At 37.7% G+C, this 22029-nt stretch overlaps 1 protein-coding gene across 7 annotated transcripts in view; it reads right to left on the bottom strand.

Annotated features, from left to right (window-relative positions):
• Nucleotides 1-22029, bottom strand: part of AVL9 (AVL9 cell migration associated) — a 77658-nt gene that overhangs the window by 33953 nt on the left and 21676 nt on the right. For all 7 annotated transcript variants that reach the window (XR_006197680.1, XR_006197679.1, XR_006197671.1 and 4 more), the window contains exons 2-8: nucleotides 21904-22024; nucleotides 20305-20390; nucleotides 17559-17630; nucleotides 7405-7494; nucleotides 6597-6663; nucleotides 4934-4974; nucleotides 4150-4188 (exon numbers count right to left, since the gene is read on the bottom strand). Coding sequence is in view for 1 of the 7 variants with exons in the window: in XM_042921583.1 (XP_042777517.1) it covers nucleotides 4150-4188; nucleotides 4934-4974; nucleotides 6597-6663; nucleotides 7405-7494; nucleotides 17559-17630; nucleotides 20305-20390; nucleotides 21904-22024 (516 nt within the window). In the remaining 6 variants the exon portion in view is untranslated. The remainder of the gene's footprint in view (nucleotides 1-4149; nucleotides 4189-4933; nucleotides 4975-6596; nucleotides 6664-7404; nucleotides 7495-17558; nucleotides 17631-20304; nucleotides 20391-21903; nucleotides 22025-22029) is intronic.

Genomic DNA, 22029 nt, shown 5'->3' with positions numbered 1-22029 from the left:
AGGGAAGATTCTTTACAGAAGAGTAACACCTAATAAATAAAACATTAATGAAAGAATCAAAAAAATCACCAAGCATCCATCATGATTCAGTTAAAAATTACCAGTGGGAGCTAAAACTATTGTGAAAGGTTGTTGGGCAAGGGGCTCTTCACATAGCTTCAAATTTATCATCCCACAGATTAGCTATTAGTTGCAAATAGAAACACAAGTACCTCACTATGAAGAAATCTGGCAACTACCACTTTAATCAAATGATTAAATTTCACATCACCAGCGATAGTACCAACAATTATGAGCCTCCTGGTGTGATAACTCTGTGGAGGACACACCACCACTTGTATAGTATCCTCGCTCAAAAAAGTTTAAGCTGCAACTAGCCACAAGAAAATAATCAGGCAAATATAATCTTAAACTTTAGCCTGGATTTGAGTGTTTGTTTATTTTTGAGAGAGAGAGTGCAAACAGGGGAGGGGCAAACAGAGAGGGAGAGAATCCCAAGCAGACTCTGTGCTGTCAGTGCAGAGCCTGACGCAGGGTTTGACCTCATGAACCGTGAGATCAATGACCTGAGCCTAAATCAAGAGTCTGATACTTAACCAACTGAGCCACCCAGGTGCCCCTAGTCTGGATTCTTTGGGGGGGGGGGGGGTAGGGGAGGGAAGCCAATGACACGAAAAACAAAAAGAAACAACAGCAAGGTGGTACAGCTGTTTGAGATTAAAGAGGACTACCATGCAGTACATGATTCTTAGTCCCCAAAGTGGAAACAGCAACTAGTTTATAGGACATTATTACAACAACTCAAGAATTTGAAAATGGACTGATTAGATGTCATTTATTGCATCAATGTTACAATTTCTTGAACGTGAAAGTGGTATCTTATATGAGAATACACTTAGTCTTAAGAAAGAAATATATCCTAACGTATTTAGGGGTAAAGTACCATGATCTTAAAATTAGGATTCAGGGGGAAAAAATGAACCTATATAAAGCAATATAATGCAAAAGTGGCAAAATGTTAACAAATGGTAAATGCAGATCAAGGGTATAAAAGTTCATTATAGGATTCTATCAACTTTTCTGCAGGTTTGACATTTTTCAGAATAAAAACTGAGAAAAAAATCACAAACAGGATTAGATATTGCATGAAATGTAACAATGGTCATCATTAAATTGGTTGGAAAAAAAACAAACAAAGATTTGCTTAGGTGAGTTTTTTTTTCCCCCATTATAAACAAATTATTTAGTGACACTCAAGTGCTATCTGACAGAGCACAGTACCCACAATTGTCTATGTTTTCCTTACAGAGTAATCTTGAGTGCTTTGCAAGTATGGAGAAACCAAATGTTGCATTAAAGGGCAGCCTGATTTCATCAAATCAGTATGAAAAGAGTATACCTGTGATTTGCCACATTACATAAAGATACATGATCATAAATGCCACTGCATGTAACTAGTTTAAGTTCTATTTTGCAAGACTGTTGTTTCAGATACGTACATCTATATGTGCTCTGGGTTGCAATGTAAAGCATTTTTTATTATGAATACCAAAGTTTGAAACCTATAACAACAAAAAACCTACAACCTGATCAAAAAATGGGCAAAGGACTTAAACAGACTTCAAGGAAGTCATACAAATGACCAATAAGCACATGAAAAGGTGGTCAACATTACTAACCATTAGGGAATGCAAATTAAACCCAGGAGATACTACCTCATACCTATTAGAATGGCCACTATCAAAAAACTAAAAAATAGCAAATGTTGGTAAAGATGTAGAGACACTGGAACCCTTGTGCATTACTGGCAGGAATGTAAAATGGTGCAGCCACTATGGAAAACAGTATGGTGGTTCATCAAAAGAATTAAAAGTAGAATACCGTCTGGTCCAGCAATACCACTTCTGGGTATATACACAAAAGAATTGGAAGCAAGGTGTTGAAGAGATGTACACATACCATTCATGAGAGTCAGAAGGTGGAAGCAACCACCTTCAAATGTCCATCAAAGGACGAAGGGATAAACAAAATGTGGTATGTACAACAGATATTATTCAGCCTTAAAAAGGAAGGAAATTCTGACACATGGATCAGCCTTGAGGACATTATGCTTAGTAAAATAAGCCAGTCGCAAAAAGACATACTGAATGATTTCACTTATATAAGAACTTAGTGTAGCCAAATTCATAGAAACCGTAAGTAGAAGGGTCAGGGTCAGTGGGAATAAGAAAATGGGAAGTTATTTAAGGGATACAGTTTTAGTTTTGCACAATAAAGAGTTTGTGAGTGGATGATGATGATAGCACAACAATGTGAAGGTATGTAATGCCACTCAACTATACACTTAAAAATGGTTAAGATGGTAAATTATATGTTACGTGTATTTTACAACAATTAAAAATTTGGCTAAGAAGTTAAAAACATTGTTGGGGTACCAAATGAGCCACCCAGGCTCTCCAGGAATAAATACTTTTAAGGTAACAAACCATACTAGACTAAACCATACCAGCCATAAATGGCTGACTTTCAACAACTGTTCCACCCCTACTCTGCTTAGCACAGTAATATGGTATATAAAACTGGCCCCAGAGGTCCCTGAGTGGCTTAGCTGGTTAAGCATCCAACCTATTGATTTCGGCTCAGGTAATGATCTCCCCGTTTGTGAGATCTAGCCCCATGTCGGGCTCTGCACTGACAGTGAGGAGTCTGCTTGGGATTCTCTCTCCCTCTCTCTCTGCCCCACCCCACTCAGGCTTGTGTGTGCTTGACTCTCTCAAAATAAATAAGTAAACTTAACACAATAACAAAAAACTGGCCCCAGACCCAAGGGTGGCTCCTGATTAGTCTCAACCAGAGGCGAAGCCAACATTTTCTATAAAGGGTTATAAATAGTAAGAATTCTTCCTTTTGTAGGCAATATGTATAGTCTCTGTCACAACAATTCAACTCTGCCACTGTAGTGCAAAAATACCCTTAGTGATAAGTAGATGAATGAGTATAACTGTGTTCCAATAAAACTTTATTTATAAAAACAGGGGTGGGCCAGATTTGGTAGAACCTTGGTTTGTAGAACCTTGGTCTAAAATCATAGCAATCCCATCTCTTTGTACTAGAGAGTGGTGTGGACCCCAAGTTAAAACCAATCAGTATATGTACTTCTTTGGCAACAATTTTTTATTCATTCTAGGCACATGGCCTCATGGGTCTAAACAAACTGAAAGGAAGATTCTTTTTAATGGTTTGGGAATAGGTATAGACCAGTTATCTGGCAATTAACTGGCAGTTAACCTACACTACAAGGGAAATCAGGCTCAGGATAAAGCTAGCACTGCAGACTGTAAAGCAAAGAGATGGAAAAAAATCTAGGTACTTAATTATACCGTAGAACCATTTAATCAACCAGTCCTGAAGTCTGCCATAAGCCAATACATATCCGTATTATTTAAGTCAGTTTAAAAAAATTTTTTTTAATGTTTATTTATTTTTGACAGAGAGACATAGCATTAGTGGGGGAGGGGCAGAGAGAGAGGGAGACACAGAATCCAAAGCAGGCTCCAGGCTCTGAGCTGTCAGCAGAGCCCGACGCAGGGCTCGATCTCACAAATCTCAAGATCATGACCTGAACCGAAGTCAAGATGCTTAACTGACTGAGCCACCCAGGCGCCCCTAAGTCAGTTTAAATTGTTTTTTATTTATTTATTTACATTTATTTATCTTTGAGAGACAGAGTGAGACAAAGTTGAGAGTTGGGGAGAGGCAGAGAGGGAGGGAGACACAGGATTGGAAGCAGGCTCCAGGCTCCAAGCTGTCAGCACAGAGCCCGACGTGGGGCTCAAACTCACAAACTGTGAGATCATAACCTGAGCCGGAGTCGGACACTCAACCGACTGAGCCACCCAGGCACCCCTAAATTGGACTTTTATGTTCCCTGTAGTCAAAACTATTCTGATAACTGGATACTGTCAAATTGTCCCCAGAAAAGACTACACAAATTTATACTTCTACGGTAGTGAACAATAGGTGCTTCAGTATACCACAATTTGATAGACAAAAAAAGTCTTAATTTATAATTTACAATTAGGTTTTAAGTTTATATAGTATTTAAGAAATGCCAATAACTGTTAAATATTTCATTCCTTCAAATCTCACCTTTTTCTCAAGAAGAATTAGTTTAAACAGGATTAAGACCTAAAGAAAAAAAATACTATATTAAAATAAACTCATGCTTTTTATTTATTTCCCTTTTCCCTTCCTCAAACATAACCATAGATCATTTAATCAATAATATTAACTATAATGCTTAAAAATACACTGGAAATTATTAACTTATGCTGAAAAATAAAAAATTATGTGTCTTCTAAAAAATGTGAGAACCCCTTAAATCTCTAACAAATTGTGCTTTTTGGAAAGTTATGCATTTCTGCTTGAAATATTTGTAAGCTCCTTAAAGGGCAGGGACTATTCATTTATTTCTGGATGTCCAGGGCATTCACATAGCAGATACTCAATAAGTGTTTATTAAATGAATAATCAATGTGTATATGTCCCAGTCAGCATATACTTTAATAATAAAGATAAGTATAGATATTTTAAGGGAAAATGTTTCACTATGAGCAACATATAAAGTGTTCTGCAAGATTAAAACAGGTTTCTTTCTGCTCTAACTTCATGATATCTGAAATTACAAAGGCAACAGAAAAAAGTATCCTCTCCTGCACAGAAATAGACAGTATTCCTATGCAGTACTTTAAAAACTTTCTATCAGATAAGCACTAACACTACCAACACTTTCAACTTTTACCCTTATGAGTACTGTCTTAGAAGAACTAAAACCTAGTATGCCACAATCTCCATTTGACTTTGTAGCACATGGAATTTACTAAGTTAAATGAATACAACTTTAATACATCATAAGTTAAATAAGGTATCATACCTTATGTCGAAAATGAAGCACAAGATCTCGAGGAGACAGACCTACAATGTTAACAAGAAAGCTAATCTGTGATGACAACATATGGGTTTTGTTAAAGAAAGATTTTTCCCCATCAAAAGAAAGGCGGGTAAAAAACAGGAATGGTAAGAATATGCAAATATTAAAATACTTATGTAATATTCCATTATGTACACATATACTCAGGATTTAATCAAACAACTGGGGCACCTGGGTGGCTCAGTCAGTTAAATGTTGGACTCTTGACTTCAGCTCAGGTTATGATCTCACGGTTCATGAGGCTGAGCCCCGTGTCAGGTTCCGCACTGGAATTCTCACTCTCCCTCTCTGTCCTTCCCCAACACACATGCTCATGTGTGTGCACTCTCCCCCACCCCAAAATAAAAGACCCAAAACCAAAAAACAAAGAATTTCTCAAATAACTATTAACAGTCAAACACAGCATGGTCGAATGGAACTTTTTACAATGATGGAAATGTTCTACATCTGTGCTGTCCAATACAGTAGCCACATGTGGCCAATGAACATTTGAAATGTAGCCAAGTTGGGGTGTCTGGGTGGCTCCATCAGTTAAGTGTCCAACTTTTGGTTTCGGCTCAGCTCATGATCTTCAGGTTCATGAGTGCGAGCCTGGCACTGTCATTGCAGAGCTTGCCTGGGATTCTCTCTCCCTCTCTCTGCCCCTCCCCTACTTGCACACAGGTGCTCTCTCTAAAAATAAATTAAAAAAAAAAAAAGAAATGTATCAAGTGTACTGACAGACTGACTTTTTAACTTTATTTAACTTTTACTAATTCTAATCCAAATGTAAATAGTCACATGAGGCTAATGGCTACTGCTCTGGGCAATGCAGCTCTACTGTTTCCTCCCCATTCTACAAGTATCTTACAAATCATACAAGTTTAGATATTACGAAGCTTATACTATAGTGGCAATCATTTAAATATGGTTTTTGTTTGCCACACTCCATGGCTATTATTTCTGCATCATAGTCTTCTCTGAACATCTGTCATAGGACTAGAGAAAATAATTCAGAGAAACATATATTCTTAGGAGTTCTGTGACCAGCTTACATTATACACAGGATTATAAAAGGGAACTACTACAGTTTAGCTGCTTCATGCTAAAATAGGAACCGAGTCAGTGAGCATAAATCACTGTGATGCAAATATTTTTTCTAATCATAAAAAGGATATTTATTGAGTGCCTATTGAGCAACATGGACACCAATGAATATCCTGGACTGTCAGAACAGTATAAATTAAAAAAAAAACCCTACTTGAAAAATCTTAGGATAAAAAAGAACTGAGCAGATCTCTCTCTCTCTCTTGCTCTCCCTGTCATGAAAGGGAATTGACTTGGCCAGCGTTACCATAAGGAAAAGAAAACACTTCCACTACTACTCTGAAAAGCAGAAATGTGATTTATACAGTAATAGTTCCAAATATCGCTACAATTACATTGTAACTCTTTTCAATACAAATACTAGTGAAGAAGATATTTAAGGAAACATCAAACACTGAAGAATTTAAGTTTAGATCACTTATAGAAAATTAATTTTGATTATGCAGTTTTACATGCAACTTGGTTTACCAAACAAAAAGAAATGAGGGCATTTCTTCTGATCTGTAGAAAAGCTACTTACCAAGATATACTTGGGATCCTTCTAATGAAGTTCCTCCCAAGGAACTATTCATATGTTCATAAAGCTCCTATAAAATATAGACTCAATTTAGAACATTTTACAATCATTTCAGACACTAAATTAGAGGTATGATGACCAGGAAAAACTTGGTTCTTTAACCTAGACAGTTTGTTTTGCCATACCCTAAATTTAGAAATAATCAAGGTCTCTCTGAAACCTTACCAGTTTCCAGCACTCCCTCCTTCTCTTCCTCTTCATTTAAGAGCTTAGTTCATTCACATGGTGGTATGGATTGTAGGCTAAGTTCCCTCTACTTCTTTGGTAAACACCTAATTGTCCTACACTCACTAGGATCCAGGAGAGATCCATGTTCTACACATTCATGGCAGCCCTGAGAAAAACATGTTATCCATCTTTAGTAAAATAGTCACGTAGTCTTTATTTATTTATTTATTTATTTATTTATTTATTTATTGCTTTGGGAGATAGAAACCAGAAGACTAATATATAAACACACTGTGCAGTAAATAAAATAAGCAAATTTAGAAAAGCAATGCCATAGCAAACGAGCTACTATCCATTAACAGAGGCACTTAATTGCACTTCTTTGTAGTCATTATTTAATAAAAGGCAGTATGATTAAATTTAATAAATATGATCTGTACATTTCGGGCAAATCCCTTGCCATTCTTAAGAAGAATGTCTTTCTTAAGCTAACAAAAGATTATCTTTACAATATTGTTGACAAGATTTACTTGATTCATGAAACAGTCTTCAGCCAAATACAGCTATAAAGGGATATAGTTACCTTTAGAATGGAAATTTGGGAAAAATCCTTCTCTTCAAAATATGCATGTGTAATGAGCTGAAGTTTTGCTTGAAGCAAGCCATAGAGAGGCTTAAAGAAGAAAAAATTACTATTAGTTTGGTAATAGGAAAAAATCAAACACCTTACAAACTTGTAATTGAAAGAGAACAGGGAGAAAAAGTAACTTCAACTTTAGTATCTTACTATTCACAGCTGAAAGCTGTTAAATAATCTGTTCTAGCTCTATGGCTGCTGTTGAAAAGCACCTGACCCTTGGAGTACAGTGGTTGAGCGTGTGTGGGCAGATGTCTTGGGTCTATTGCATCACTCAGCTACATGACCCTGGGCACCAAATTTCCCCACACCTGCTTGCTGATATGAACACCAGCATATGAAAAGACAGTACATCTTATGAGGTTGTTTCCAGAATTAATATAACACAGGGTAAAAGCATTTAAACGGGGGCACCTGGGGGGCTCAGTTAAGCATCCGACTTGGGCCCAGGTCATGATCTTGTGGTTCATGGATTCAAGCCCAGCATCAGGCTCTGTGTTGACAGCTCAGAGCCTGGAGCCTGCTTCGGATTCTGTGTCTCCCTCTCTTTCTCTGCCCCTCCTCCGCTCATGTGCGCACATGGGCACGCGCTTTCTCTCTCAAAAATAAACATTGGAGAGATCCAACATGGTGGAGAAGTAGGGGAACCCAAAGTTCCCTTGTCCCTCAAACACAGCAGTGTTGAGGCCAAAGGACTTTGAATTCCAAGAGTCCAGGCTGCAGAGTGACAGAGCCTTCTCCAAGGGCCCACAGGGATAACCTGGAGGGCCACAGGTGCGTGACTGTGAACTGGGAGAGAGAAAATGGGCAGTGTAGGCAGGGATGGGTGGGATCCCCTTCTGCAGAGAGACAAAGGGAAGAGAAAGGCTGGGGAAGCATATCTGGACAAGAGAAAAACCACGGACTGAGAGGGACATAGATACAACCTCTAACTGCTGAGCTTTCCCCGGACTGGGGCCAGCTGCCCTGTTCGGGCACCTGGGGATGAGGGGAGCCAGCCCCAGGCTCAGTAAGTAGTTCAGAGGTGCAGTCCACAGTGGGAGAAAGCAATCCTTCCCTGGAGTGCAGTGGGAAGAAGGTACATAACCGTTCAAAGGACAAAGACTGCCTGTGCCCGCTAGTCAGAGGCCATATATCGGTAGTATGGAGAGGCACTTCCCCAGAACTGGGGCATATTTAAGACATCAGGGTTTAAATCCAAGTCCAGCCTCAGGGAGGCACGGGAGTTGGCAGAGCAGGACAAACTGCCATATTCATGCCTGTGCCACTGTGAGGATGGCCTGAATAGACTGGTCTGGGACACCCAGTGCAGGTAAGAGAGACTGGGTTGTCACCATTTTTCTCCCCATCACCAACAAGGTAGGGCCTCAGGGAACAGACAGTGGGCCCACAGTGGAGGCGGGACCCACCTACACCAAACCACGCCCCTCCACACCTGGTAACTGTATCTACGGGAGCGGGATTGATGCTGATGAACTAGGCAGCCCCTCCTCCAGACCAATGCTGCCACGGGTTCCAAGGCACCCAGTGGTTTTGCATTTTCTGATTTAATTCCTGGACAATTCTTAGTATATACGTGTATATATATTTTTTTTTTCTTCCTTTCCTGCTTTTTATTTCTTCCCTCCTCTAGTCTGATTATTTTGGTTGTTGGTTTAAGCAGACATATTTAATCTATTCTCTTTATACCTGTTCTGTATCTCCTTCTTTATTTTCCTCTTTTTCTCTCTGGATTAAGCTGTATAGTTTCTCTGGCTGGTATATTTTATTTTATTTTATTTTTCCCCCGCCCCTGTCATTTCTTTCTTTCTTTGTATGGGATAAGGCCTCTCACATCAACACTGCTCCCACCCCGATGTTTTGCTGTTGCTGGTGTTTATTTTTGTTTTGTTTTTTTGGTCTTTGTTTTTTGTTTGTTTTCTCTTCCAGGGCTACTTCAATGAACAAATCAAAGCACACCTGGTGGAGGGTCCAAAACATCATTATGAACAGGGAGATGAAGCAACCAGTCACAACAGAGAGCAAGTAATACACTCCAAAAAACACCTCCTGAAGGGCCAGGCCCTGGGCAGTGTATGACCCCTCTTTAATACAGTAGTGCTCACAGGTACAGGACACACAACAAGCTTTTTAAAACACATAAGGGACAGAAAACTAGCCAAAATGACGAAACAGAAGAATGCTCAAAAGAAATTCCAGGAAGAAATGATAGCTAAAGAATTGATCAAAACATATATAAATAATATAACTGAACAAGAATTGAATTTTTTAAAGTGTTTATTTTTGAGAGAGAGAGAGAGAGAGAGAGAGAGAATGCAAGTGGGTTAGGGGCAGAGAGAGAGAGAGGGAGACACAGAATCTGAAGCAGGCTTCAGGCTCCGAGCGGAGTCCAACACAGGGCTCAAACTCACGAGCTGTGAGATCATGACCTGAGCCTAAGTCGGATGCTTAACCAACTGAGCCACCCAGGTGCCCCTGAACAAGAATTTAGAATAACAGTCATAATATTAATCGCTAGGCTTGAAAAAAGCATAGAAGACAGCAGAGAATCTATTGCTGCAGAGATCAAGGAACTAAAAAATAGTCATGATGAATTAAATACTGTAAATGAGGTGCAAAATAAACGAGGGGCTGTGATAGCGAGGACCGAAGAGGCAGAAGGGAGAATAAGTGAAATAGAAGATAAAATTATGGAAAAAGATGAAGCTGAGAAAAAGAGAGATAAAAAAAATTCTAGACCATGAGGGGAGAATTAGAGAACTAAGTGATTCAATGAAACGTATTAATATCTGTATCACAGGAGTTGATAGAAAAGAGAAAGAAGAGAGAGAAAGGGGTGAAAATTGTACTTGAACAAATCATAGCTGAGAACTTCCCCAATCTGGAGAGGAAACAGACACTGAAATCCAGAGAATTCCCTTCAGACGTAATAGGAATTGATCTTCTGCATTGACATAACATAGTGAAACTGGCAAAATACAAAGATGAAGAGAGAATTCTGAAAGCAGCTAGGGACAGATGAGCCTCTACAAGGGCAGACACATAAGGGTAACAGCAGACCTATCTACTGAAGCTTGGCAGGCCAGAAGGGAGTGGCAGGAAAAACTCCAATGTACTGAATAGGAAAAATATGTAGCCAAGAATCCTTTATCCAGCAAGCCTGTCATTCAGAATAGGAGGGTTTTCCAAGACAAACAAAAACTGACGGAGTTCATCGCCACTAAACCAGCCCTACAAGAGCTCCTAAGGGGGACTCTGAGTGGAATGTTGCAAAGACCACAAAGGATCAGAGACATCGCTACAAGCATGAAACCTACAGATAACACAATGACTCTAAATCCATATCTTTCAATAACACTGAATGTAAATGGACTAAATGCTCCAATCAAAAGACATAGGGTATCAGAATGGATTAAAAAAAAAACAACACAAAAAAACAAAACAAACCCAAGACCCATCTATTTGCTGTCTACAAGAGACCCATTTTAGACCTGAGGACACCTTCAGACTGAAAGTGAGGGGATGGAGAACCACTTATCATGCTATCAGACAAACTGGAGTTTAAAGGCTGTAACAAGAGATGAAAAAGGGCATTATACCATAATTATGGGGTCTATCTATCAAGAAGTGCTAACAATTATAAATGTTTATGCACCCAATTCAGTAGCATCCAAATATATAAAACAATCACAAATACAAACAATCTTATTGGGAATAATGTGGTAATTGCAGGGGACTTTAATATACCACTTACAACAATGGACACATCATCTATGCAGAACATCAATAAAGAAACAATGGCCCTGAATCATACACTGGACCAGATGGACTTGACAGATCTATTCAGAACTTTTCATCCTAAAGCAGAATACACCTTATATTGAGTGCACATGGAACATTCTCCAAGATAGATCACACAGTGGATCACAAAACAGCCCTCAATAAATATAAAAGAACTGAGATTATATCATGCACATTTTCAGATCACCATGCTATGAAACTTGAAATCAACCACAGGAAAAAGGTTGGAAAATCTCCAAATGCATTAAAGAACATCCTACTAAAGAAAGAATGGGTCAACCAGGCAATTAAAGAAGAAATTAAAAAATATATGCAAAGAAATGAAAATGAAAACACAACAGTCCAAACCCTTTTGGGATGCAGCAAAGGCAGTCCTAAGAGGAGAGGACATTGCAATCCAGGCCTATCTCAAGAAACAAGAAAAATCCCAAATGCAAAATCTAAGAGCACTCCTAAAGGAACTAGAAGCAGAACAGCAAAGAAACCCCAAGGCCAGAAGAAGAAGAGAAATAATAAAGATCAGAGCAGAAATCAACAATACAGAATAAAACAAAACAAAACAAAACAAAACAAAACCCAGAACAGATCAATGAAACTAAGCTGGTTTTTTGAAAAAATAAATAAAATTAATAAACCCCTAGCCAGACTTCTCAAAAAAAGAAAGGACCCAAACTGATAAGATCACGAATGAAAATGGACTTATCACAACCAATCCGTCAGAAACACAATTATCAGAGAATATTATGAAAAATCACATGCCAACAAATCGGACAACCTGGAAGAAATGGACAAATTCCTAGATACCCACACAATACCAAAACTCAAACGGGAAGAAATAAAAAATTTAAACAGATCCTTAACTAGTGAAGAAACTGAATCAGTTATCAAAAATCTCCCAAGAAGAGTCCTGCGCCAGATGGCTTCCCAGGGGAATTCTACCAGACATTTAAAGAAGAGTTAATACCTATCCTTCTCAAGCTGTTCCAAAAAACAAATAGAAGGAAAGTTTCTGGACTCATTCTATGAAGCCAGCGTTGCCTTGATTCTCAAACCAGAGACCCCACAAAGAAGGAGAATTACAGGCCAATATCCCTGATGAACATGGATGCAAAAATTCTCAACAAGATACTAGCAAATCGAATTCAACAGCATATAAAAAGACTTATTCACCAGGACCAAGTGGGATTCATTCCTGGGCTGCAGGGCTGGTTCAATATTCTCAAATCAATCAATGTATTCGCAAATACATCACATTAATAGAAGAAAGGATAAGAACCATATGATCCTGTCAATAGATGCAGAAAAAGCACTTGACAAAATACAGCATCCTCTGTTAATAAAAACCCTCAAGAAAGTCAGAACAGAAGGAACATACCTAAACATCATAAAAACCATATACGAAAAGCCCAAAGCTAATATCCTCAGTGGGGAAAAAACTGAGTGCCTTCCCCATGAGATAAGGAACACGATAGGGATGTCCACTCTCACCACTACTGTTTAACATAGTGTTGGAAGTCCTAGTATCAGCAGACAACAAAATGAAATAAAAGGTATCAAAATTGGCAAAGAAGAAGTCAAACTTTCACTTTTTGCAGATGACATGATACTCTACATGGAAAACCCAAAAGACGCCACGAAAAGGCTGCTAGAACTGATACATAAATTCAGCGAAGTCGCAGGGTATAAAATCAATGTACAGCAATCAGTTGCATTTCTATACACCAATAATGAAGCAACAGAAAGAGAATTCAAGAAATTGATCCCATTCACAATTGCACCAAGACCCGTAAAATACCTAGGAATAAACCTAACCAAAGATGTAAAAGATCTATATGCTGAAAACTACAGAAAACTTATGAAGAAAATTGAAGACACAAACAAATGGAAAAACATTCCATGCTCATGGACTGGAAGAATAAATATTGTTAAAATGTCAATACTACCCAAAGCGATCTCAATCAAAATTGCACCAGCATTCTTCTCAAAGCTAGAATAAATAATCCTAAAATTTGTATGGAACCACAGAAGACCCCAAATAGCCAAAATAATATTGAAAAAGAAAACCAAAGAGGGAAGCATCACAATCCCAGACTTTAGCTTCTGCTACAAAGGTGTAATCATCAAGACAGTATGGTATTGGCACAAAAACAGACACACAGACCAATGGAATAGAGAACCCAGAATTGGACCCACAAAAGTATGGCCAACTAATGTTTAACAAAGCAGGAAAGACTATCCAATGGAAAAAAGACAGTCTCTTTAGCAAATGGTGCTGGGACAACCAGATAGCAACATGCAGAAGAATGAAACTAGACCACTTTCTTATACCATTCACAAAAATAAACTCAAAATGGATGAAAGACCAAAATGTGAGACAGCCATCAAAACCCTAGAGGAGAAAGCAGGAAAAAACCTCTCTGACCTCAGCCACAGCAATTTCTTGCTTGACACATCTCTAAAGGCAAGGGAATTAAAAGCAAAAATGAACCATTGGGACCTCATCAAGATAAAAAGCTTCTGGACTGCAAAGGAAACCATCAACAAAACTAAAAGGCAACCGACGGAATGGGAAAAGATATTTGCAAATGACATATCGGATAAAGGATTAGTATCCAAAATCTATGAAGAACTTACCAAACTCAACATCCAAAAAACAAATAATCCAGTGAAGAAATGGGCAAAAAGACATGAATAGACACTTTTCCAAAGAAGACATCCAGATGGCTAATAGACACATGAAACAATGCTCAACATCACTCATCATCAGGAAAATACAAATCAAAACTACAGTGAGATACCACCTCACATGGGTCACAGTGGCTAAAACTAACAACTTAGGAAACAACAGATGCTGGTGAGGATGTGGAGAAATGGGAACCCTCTTGCACTGTTGGTGGGAATACAAACTGGTACAGCTGCTCTGGAAAACAGAGTGGAGGTTCCTCAAAAATTAAAAATAGAACTACCCCATGACCCAGAAATAGCAATACTAGGAATTTACCCAAAGGATACTGGAGTGCTGATTCATAGGGGCACACGTACTCCAATGTTTATACCAGCACTTTTGACAAAAGCCAAATTATGGAAAGAGCCTAAATGTGCATCAACTGACAAATGGATAAAGATGTGGTTTATATATACAATGAAATACTACTTGGCAACGATAAAGAATGAAATCATGCCATTTGCAGCAATATGGATGGACTGGAAGGTATTATGCTAAATGAAATAAGTCAGAGAAAGACAGCATGTTTTCACTCATATGTGGATCTTGGAAAAACTTAACAGAAGACCATGAGGGAAGGGAAGGGGAAAAAAATAGTTACAGAGAGGGAGGGAGGCAAACCATAAGAGACTCTTAAACACACAGAACAAACTGAGGGCTGATGGAGGGAGTGGGGGAGAGGAGAAAATGGGTGATGGGCATTGAGGAGGGCACTTGTTGGGATGAGCACTGGGTGTTTATGTAAGCGATGAACCACAGGAACCTACCCTCAAAACTAAGAGCACACTTTATACACTGTATGTTAACCAATTTGACAATAAATTATATTAAAAAAATCAATAAACGTAAAAAAAATCTTAAAAAGGCACTTCAACATTAGTCATTATAAAAATTTCCATTTTTATTTATTTATTTTTATTTTATAACCAAGTTAGCATATAGTGCAATAATAATTTCAAGGGCAGTGACTCATCCCCCACATATAACCAGTCTTCATCCCAACAAGTGTCTTCCTTAATGCCCCTTGCCCATTTAGCCTATCCCCCAACACTCCACCAGCAACCCTCAGTTTGTTCTCTGTATTTAAGTCTCTTATGGTTTGTCTCCCTCTCTCTTTTTACGTTATTTTTGCTTCCCTTCCCTTATGTTCATCCGTTTTGCATCTTAAATTCTGCATGAGTGAAGTCATATATTTGTCTTTCTCTAATTTAGCTTAGAGTAATATACTCTATAGAGTTCCATCCATGTTGTTGCAAATAGTCATTATAAAATTTATGACATTTTAATTCTACAGTTACACTGGTTTGTGGTGACATTTAATCATCCTTATAATAGCCGGTTCTTATATCTAATTGAACATTCATGATTAAATTTAAGTTCATTTCCCTTTTTTGTCTTCTTTGGAGGCTTAGAACTGGTCTGTGTCCTTTATCAAAATATTCCTTTGTATGCTTCAACAAAATTATTCCTTAATTCTTACTTCTATTTAAGACCCTCTTATACCATTTCCATCCTTTTTATTTTCAATGTTATTTTCTAGATGTTTTCTGATTTCTATGTACTTCTTAGAATACAGAGACCAATGCTGTATATAATTATTATACAATTAGTTAATACAAGTAACACTGGAAGAGTCCCCTCCCACCACCAATATCCCTGTTACTATATCATTATTACCATCCAGAATATCTAAGTATAAAGTCATTATATTTTTATATAGAGACTACAATGCACTATGAACCATCAAACCTTTCTGCATAAGCTAGCTTTCCCTATTCCCTATGCTTAAAGACAGATAAAACCCGGATCTTCGCCCCAATTTTATCACTTAGTAGTTACACAGGTCTATGAGAGTTAGACATTTTTTCTCTATTCTACATGTTTCTTTGTAAAATGAAAGCAACAAATACTTAGATCTGTTTTTACATGAGGATTCAAATCACAATTATATCTAAAAAGTGTCTGGTATTGAATTAATACCTGACATATAGTCATCTGATAAATGACATTTATTGTTATTATAATTGTTCTTTGAAGAAAGATTACTCAGGAAGCCTTTCAACATGTGTTTGCTTGAACATCTGGTACTCCTATGCTTTGGTTATCTGACCCAGTATAAAAGAGTAATTCATCGATTTAAAAAAAAAAAAGTAATTCATTGAAGTCTATTTTTCAGGCTACCATTTTAGAAACTGTGTACAATCTATTAATTTTCTGATATCAGGGTCTTTTACATCCATTCCTCTTTTTTTTTTTTTTTTTTTTTTTAAAGGAGTCTATTCTTGCCCTCTATTTAAAACTAAGATCTTGGAAGAAATATCTGATCCTCAAAATCTTATTATTAAGGCTCACAGTATATTATTATTATTATTCAGGATTTTTTTTTAAAGCTTAGTACTGAAAAGTCAAAATAAATCCTATTTTACAAATCTTAACTTATATTAAGCAAACTACATTCAAATTGTCGGTGGATGTAAGAAACTGGACAATGTAGAAGACATAATGAAACAAAACCTACATACATTTGGTGACTAGGCAAATGAAATATTCTCCATTTTGATTTAGGTTAAATGCAGAAATGATTGTATTCAATAATCATATAGCTGTAAGATAATTAACATGATAGAGATCTGGATTTCTCCCCACAAAAGGTACTTGGGGGATAATATTTTATATGTAGAATTAGTCATTTGATGCTACCAGTAAAGGTGTTAATATCCTATTAGTAATAAAAATGGAATATTACAAATGATTTAATAGGGAACTATGGAAAATAAGAAGTGTTACACATTTCCTACTAAAAATAAAAAGTTAAAATAATTATACACCTGCATCTGATCAACTTGTACATGGATGAAACAACTGTAAAGCATTGCTATTGTACAATTATGTCATTTCCATTCCTCAAAAATCTTAAGTTTTAAAGAGCAAGTTAAGGGGCGCCTGGGTGGCTCAGTCGGTTGAGCATCTGGCTTCGGCTCAGGTCATGATCTCACAGTCCGTGAGTTCGAGCCCCACGTCGGGCTCTGTGCTGACAGCTCAGAGCCTGGAGCCTGTTTCGGATTCTATGTCTCCCCCTCTCTCTGCCCCTCCCCTGTTCATGCTCTGTCTCTGTCTCAAAAATAAATAAACGTTAAAAAAAAAATTTTTTTTTAAAAAGCAAGTTAAGGCTACCATTTTTCATAGCAAGAGTCATATACTTCTATATCAATACAATCTGAATGATTATGATATTCTGAGTTTTAGTAAAATATTATCCAAAGTCTTAAAAACAAAATAAAAAAGAATAAATGAAATCTATCAGCTACTTCATTTTGGGCAAGTGTCAACCTCTTTCCCAAAAACCTATCTAGAAGATTTCCTTCCACTTATCTAGTTGTGGGTAATGGTGCAAATGAGAGTAAAACTGCTGAAAGGCAGAGAAAAAGCTGATGCACAAGAATAAAAAATGGGCCCCTGATGAATTTTAATCTATTACTGTCCATAAATCTCTCCTTTTTCTAATAATGCCTTATTCTCAACTAAAAATCTGCCATGGTTAACGAACACATTAACGAGTTATTTGGTTTCTTACCAACTTGCTTAGAACACAGACACTTTTCTGAACCGTCTCTCTGGTGATATCTGCTTGCCGCACTTTCAATGCCTATTATAAACAAAAAGTCATTATTAATATTTCATAGAAATATTTAAAAATCATTCTCTTTCAATGTAAAAATAGCAGTGAGATAGAAAAAAATTCTAACATTTAAATTCCAAATGTATTGAGAATCTCTGAAAATACCTATTGAATGAGTCAGCCAGGAAACTATGTGCCAGAATCTGGTAGGCACTGAGAATGTAACAGTGAGAGACAATTCCTACCCTCAAGGAACCTACCGTCTGAGAATACTTTTTGTGTAAGTTGCCACACCCATAATTCAAATCAAATGTCCTTGGTTCTGGTTTGAAAATGGGCACTCCGAGACTACTGTTTCTGGTGAGAAGGGCCTAGATTATACTGGAAAACTGGTATTATAGCCCAGCCCTGAGCCATAACTCATGCCTTGATGATTGTGAGAACGACCACGTTAAGAAGTCTACATTCTCTGCTAGTAAAGAACAAGCCTTGATTTAATCATCAGGTAACTCTAGGTAACTCTGTGAGTGAACTAAGAACTACTCTTCCCCTTTGTGGTATACAGCCTAACATCTCCTGGCACCTGTCCTGAGGACCAATGGGCCTCAGTGTCTTCAAGTGACTTACGACTGACGACTAGTCATTAAGTCAAGAATACAACCTTCCCTCAATCTGTTTTCTACCTCTCTGCCTTGACTGGATTCATCTGTCAGGTCTCACCCTCAGTCAAAGGGAATCAGTTTTTCTCCTAGGCTCTAGATCCTTCTCATATCTGTTATCAGGTGAGGATAGAAATATTTAGAGAAATGGGCAATGCCAATATACTGTGGAGTGGATCAGACCCAATGGGTAAGGGAGACAGATGGTATGAAATGCCATTTAAAGGCTACGTGAAGCATGAGAACTGTTGTTAATGTCGACAGTTTGAGGAAATAATTTTACTTGTGTCTGCGCAATCTATAGGGGACTAGAGTAAAAGGAACAGTCTCCAAGAAAGGGGAGCAATTCAGTTCATCTCATGTAAACATAGATTAAGGGTAATAGTATATGAGGCAATCAAATGCACAAAACTACCAAGCTAACTCTTACCCTCAGGTTTACCTTTAAATTCAGTTATTCATTCCATAGGTATTTACTGGGTGTGTCCTATATTTCAGGCCCTGTACATGAAGGACTATTTCACAGTAGTTAACAACTTTGGGTATGGTGGAATTTACACCTGCAATTTATTTCTAAATGGTTCAGGGAAAAAAGCAGACACACACTAAGCAAATGTGGTAGAATGCTGACTACTGTTGACTCTAGATGGTGGGTATATAGGTGTTCATTGTATAATTATTTTCATTTATCTGCATGTTTGAAATGGTCATTATAAAAAGCTAAAGAAAATTTTAGAAGATTTACTAACTTAATTATTCCCTGAGGAAGCCTTTTAAAACTTGGAGTTACCTAGGCTTACTCTCAGAGATTCTAATTTAGTAGAAGGAAAGGCCAGCTGTGCATTTAAAAAAAAAAAAAAAAAAGGGTCTCCAGGTAACTCCAGTTAAAAAACACTGCGGTGGTTTGCAATCACCTGATAACCAGAACATTAAACCAGAATCTCTGGGGTTGGGACCCAGTCATCTCTAGTATTTAGAGGTCCCCAGGTGACTCCAATGTGCAGCCAAAGTTGAGAAACACTAGAGTATTAATGATCTAACGAAAGGCAAGAGATTTTTACTCAGAGTATCCTCACCACAAAAAACTGGTGAGACACAAAAAAAGTGCTGCTCAGAATCAAACCATGAAAGGGGAAGCTACCCATCTTGGCTTATTTGTATTAATTAGAGCTATTATAGTAATTCAGACATTAAGCTGGCAAGTAATTTAAGAATTAACAAAATCTGAGTTGTACATAATTAAGATAACATGCAAGTATTTCAAAGCGACTACAAGTACTTTCCACTAATTCTAAACAGCTGCTTAAAATACAACACACATTATCACTTAATTTTTCTAAATTACATACCAAACATTAGAAAAAGAAAATTCAAGGACACTGTAAAATTTAAATACAGCATTCTGAAGACAGATGGATAATTTAGGTACAACTATCTAGAGACAATGGATGCCTGGGTGGCTCAGTCGGTTAAGCACCTGACTTGGGCTCAGATCATGATCTCATGGTTTGTGAGTTCCAGCCCTGCATTGGGCTCTCCACTGTGAGCACAGAGCCCACTATGGATCCTCTGTCCCTCTCTCTCTCTGCCCCTCCTCCGCTCGTGCGCTCTCTCTCAAAAATAAACATTTAAAAAAAAAATGGACAGGGGCGCCTGGGTGGCGCAGTCGGTTAAGCGTCCGACTTCAGCCAGGTCACGATCTCGCGGTTCGTGAGTTCGAGCCCCGCGTCGGGCTCTGGGCTGATGGCTCGGAGCCTGGAGCCTGTTTCCGATTCTGTGTCTCCCTCTCTCTCTGCCCCTCCCCCGTTCATGCTCTGTCTCTCTCTCTGTCCCAAAAATAAATAAAAAAAACGTTGAGAAAAAAAAAAAAAAAAAAAAAAAAAAATGGACAAACTATTTTATGGCAATTATACTTACCATGTCAACTTACAAAAACATTCATGTGAATAAACTGGTACTACTGGGAAAACAACTTCAAATTGTTTATAAAAATTTTAAAAACACTATCAGTGTTTTTGTTGTTTTTCATTGTACTACCATACCTTGGCTTCAATTTGCCGATAGCAGGAGATACCATATACTGTAGCTCCATTTCCATTTCTGGGTGGCAAGTGAAAAAATACAGTATCTAAGAGACACACAGAAAAAATATAAATACCAAAGTGAATTACCCTTATTAATAAATAATGTAAATTGAAGTTATTATATGCAGTTAATTAAAGCAAAAATGATGATGTAACAAGGAACCCATGTCATACTTAACACCTAGCATTGCAACCACTGGTTTCTTAGCATCCCTCTCACTGCCTGATTGTGTACATTCATTCAGGCATTCTCAAAAGACCAGGACGCTGAACAGATTAAGTTGAAACTACAGTCACTTATCCCAGAAAATACTTTATTCCAGATTAAAAGTAGAGAATAATAAAAATGAAAGGCCACTCATGAATCTTGGATGGATCCAAGAAATTCTTGGAATAACTGGGGAAATTTGAACATGGATTAGATCTTAGATGATATTCTCGAATTACTGTTAAATCTCTTAGCTGTGATAATGGTACTGGAAGTTATCCTGAGGAATGATCTTATTCTTAGGAGTGCATACTGAAGTATTTAGAAGTAAACTGTCGTGATGTCTGCAACATGGTGCTAGACTTTCAGAGAGTAGGGCAAAACTGTACACACACATAAAGAAAACTTGTGGAATATTTGCTATACTATTTTTTCAAACTTTTTTTCTATTTAAAAACTTTCATGATAAAAAAGTACACCAAAATATTTGTAAGATTAAAAATAATGTATTTAGATTTTATGTTAAACTGCATAGTAACATTTTGTTTCATTTCATATGAAAATTATTAAATATTAGGAAAATAAGTAATTAAACCAAGTTTAATCTGGTGTTTTGGTAGAGCCCCTAATGCCATGATAAAACTTAGTTCTTTGTTAAGCCAGTCAAAACATGCATTTATAGGTAGGAGACTCAGTACTAACCTCACAGTGTTGCTTTCTCTGAGGATGTTAACATGCTTCTCTGACACATAAACTTTTATATTTTATTTTTTTAAGATTTTACTTTTAGGTAATCTCTACACCCGACATGGGGCTCAGATTTACAACCCCAAGATTGAGTCGCAAGCTCTACCAAATGAGCCAGCCAGGTGCCCCTTACACGCAACTTTAAGCAGAGCACGGCAATAGCAGTGGCTCTAGGGGTGGAGAAGCAATCCCAGGTGGACACAGGTGTACTAAGCTAGTTAAGTTTGCAGCTAGAGCCCCGAACAGTAGCTAGTATAGGTAAGCCCTGTAGCTTCCCTCTAAGAGGAGTCTCAAGAATAAATGCAGAAAAGTGCTACCAGTAACAGATGTCCTAATCTGGCCAAATACTTAATTTAGCCAGTGCTCCTGGCAAAAGAGTGGCCAATGTTCAACAACATTACCAACATAAAGCCCAGCACTCCTCTGGAAATCTTCCAGTGCCCGACTAGTCATCTCCAAACAAACACTTACGTGTTCTATAAATAGTTACAAGAAGCCAAAGGCCTTTCATTTACCAAAATATTTAGAATCTAAGATGTCTTGGTAAATTAAAAAGAAAAAAAGGGGGGGGGCACCTAGTAATTGCTCCATTGTTTACATACCTTCCTGGTAGTTGTGTGCGCCATCTGGTAAGGCAAGGAAGGGCAAATATTTCCATTCTTCAGGTAAAGTGTGGCTGTCATGTCCATCTCCTGGAATCAGGGGTGGGTAAGAGAATTCAACCTAAA

Source organism: Panthera leo, chromosome A2, assembly GCF_018350215.1.
Source record: "Panthera leo isolate Ple1 chromosome A2, P.leo_Ple1_pat1.1, whole genome shotgun sequence".
NCBI lineage: Eukaryota > Metazoa > Chordata > Mammalia > Carnivora > Felidae > Panthera > Panthera leo.
This window is presented reverse-complemented; position numbering and strand designations above follow the sequence as displayed.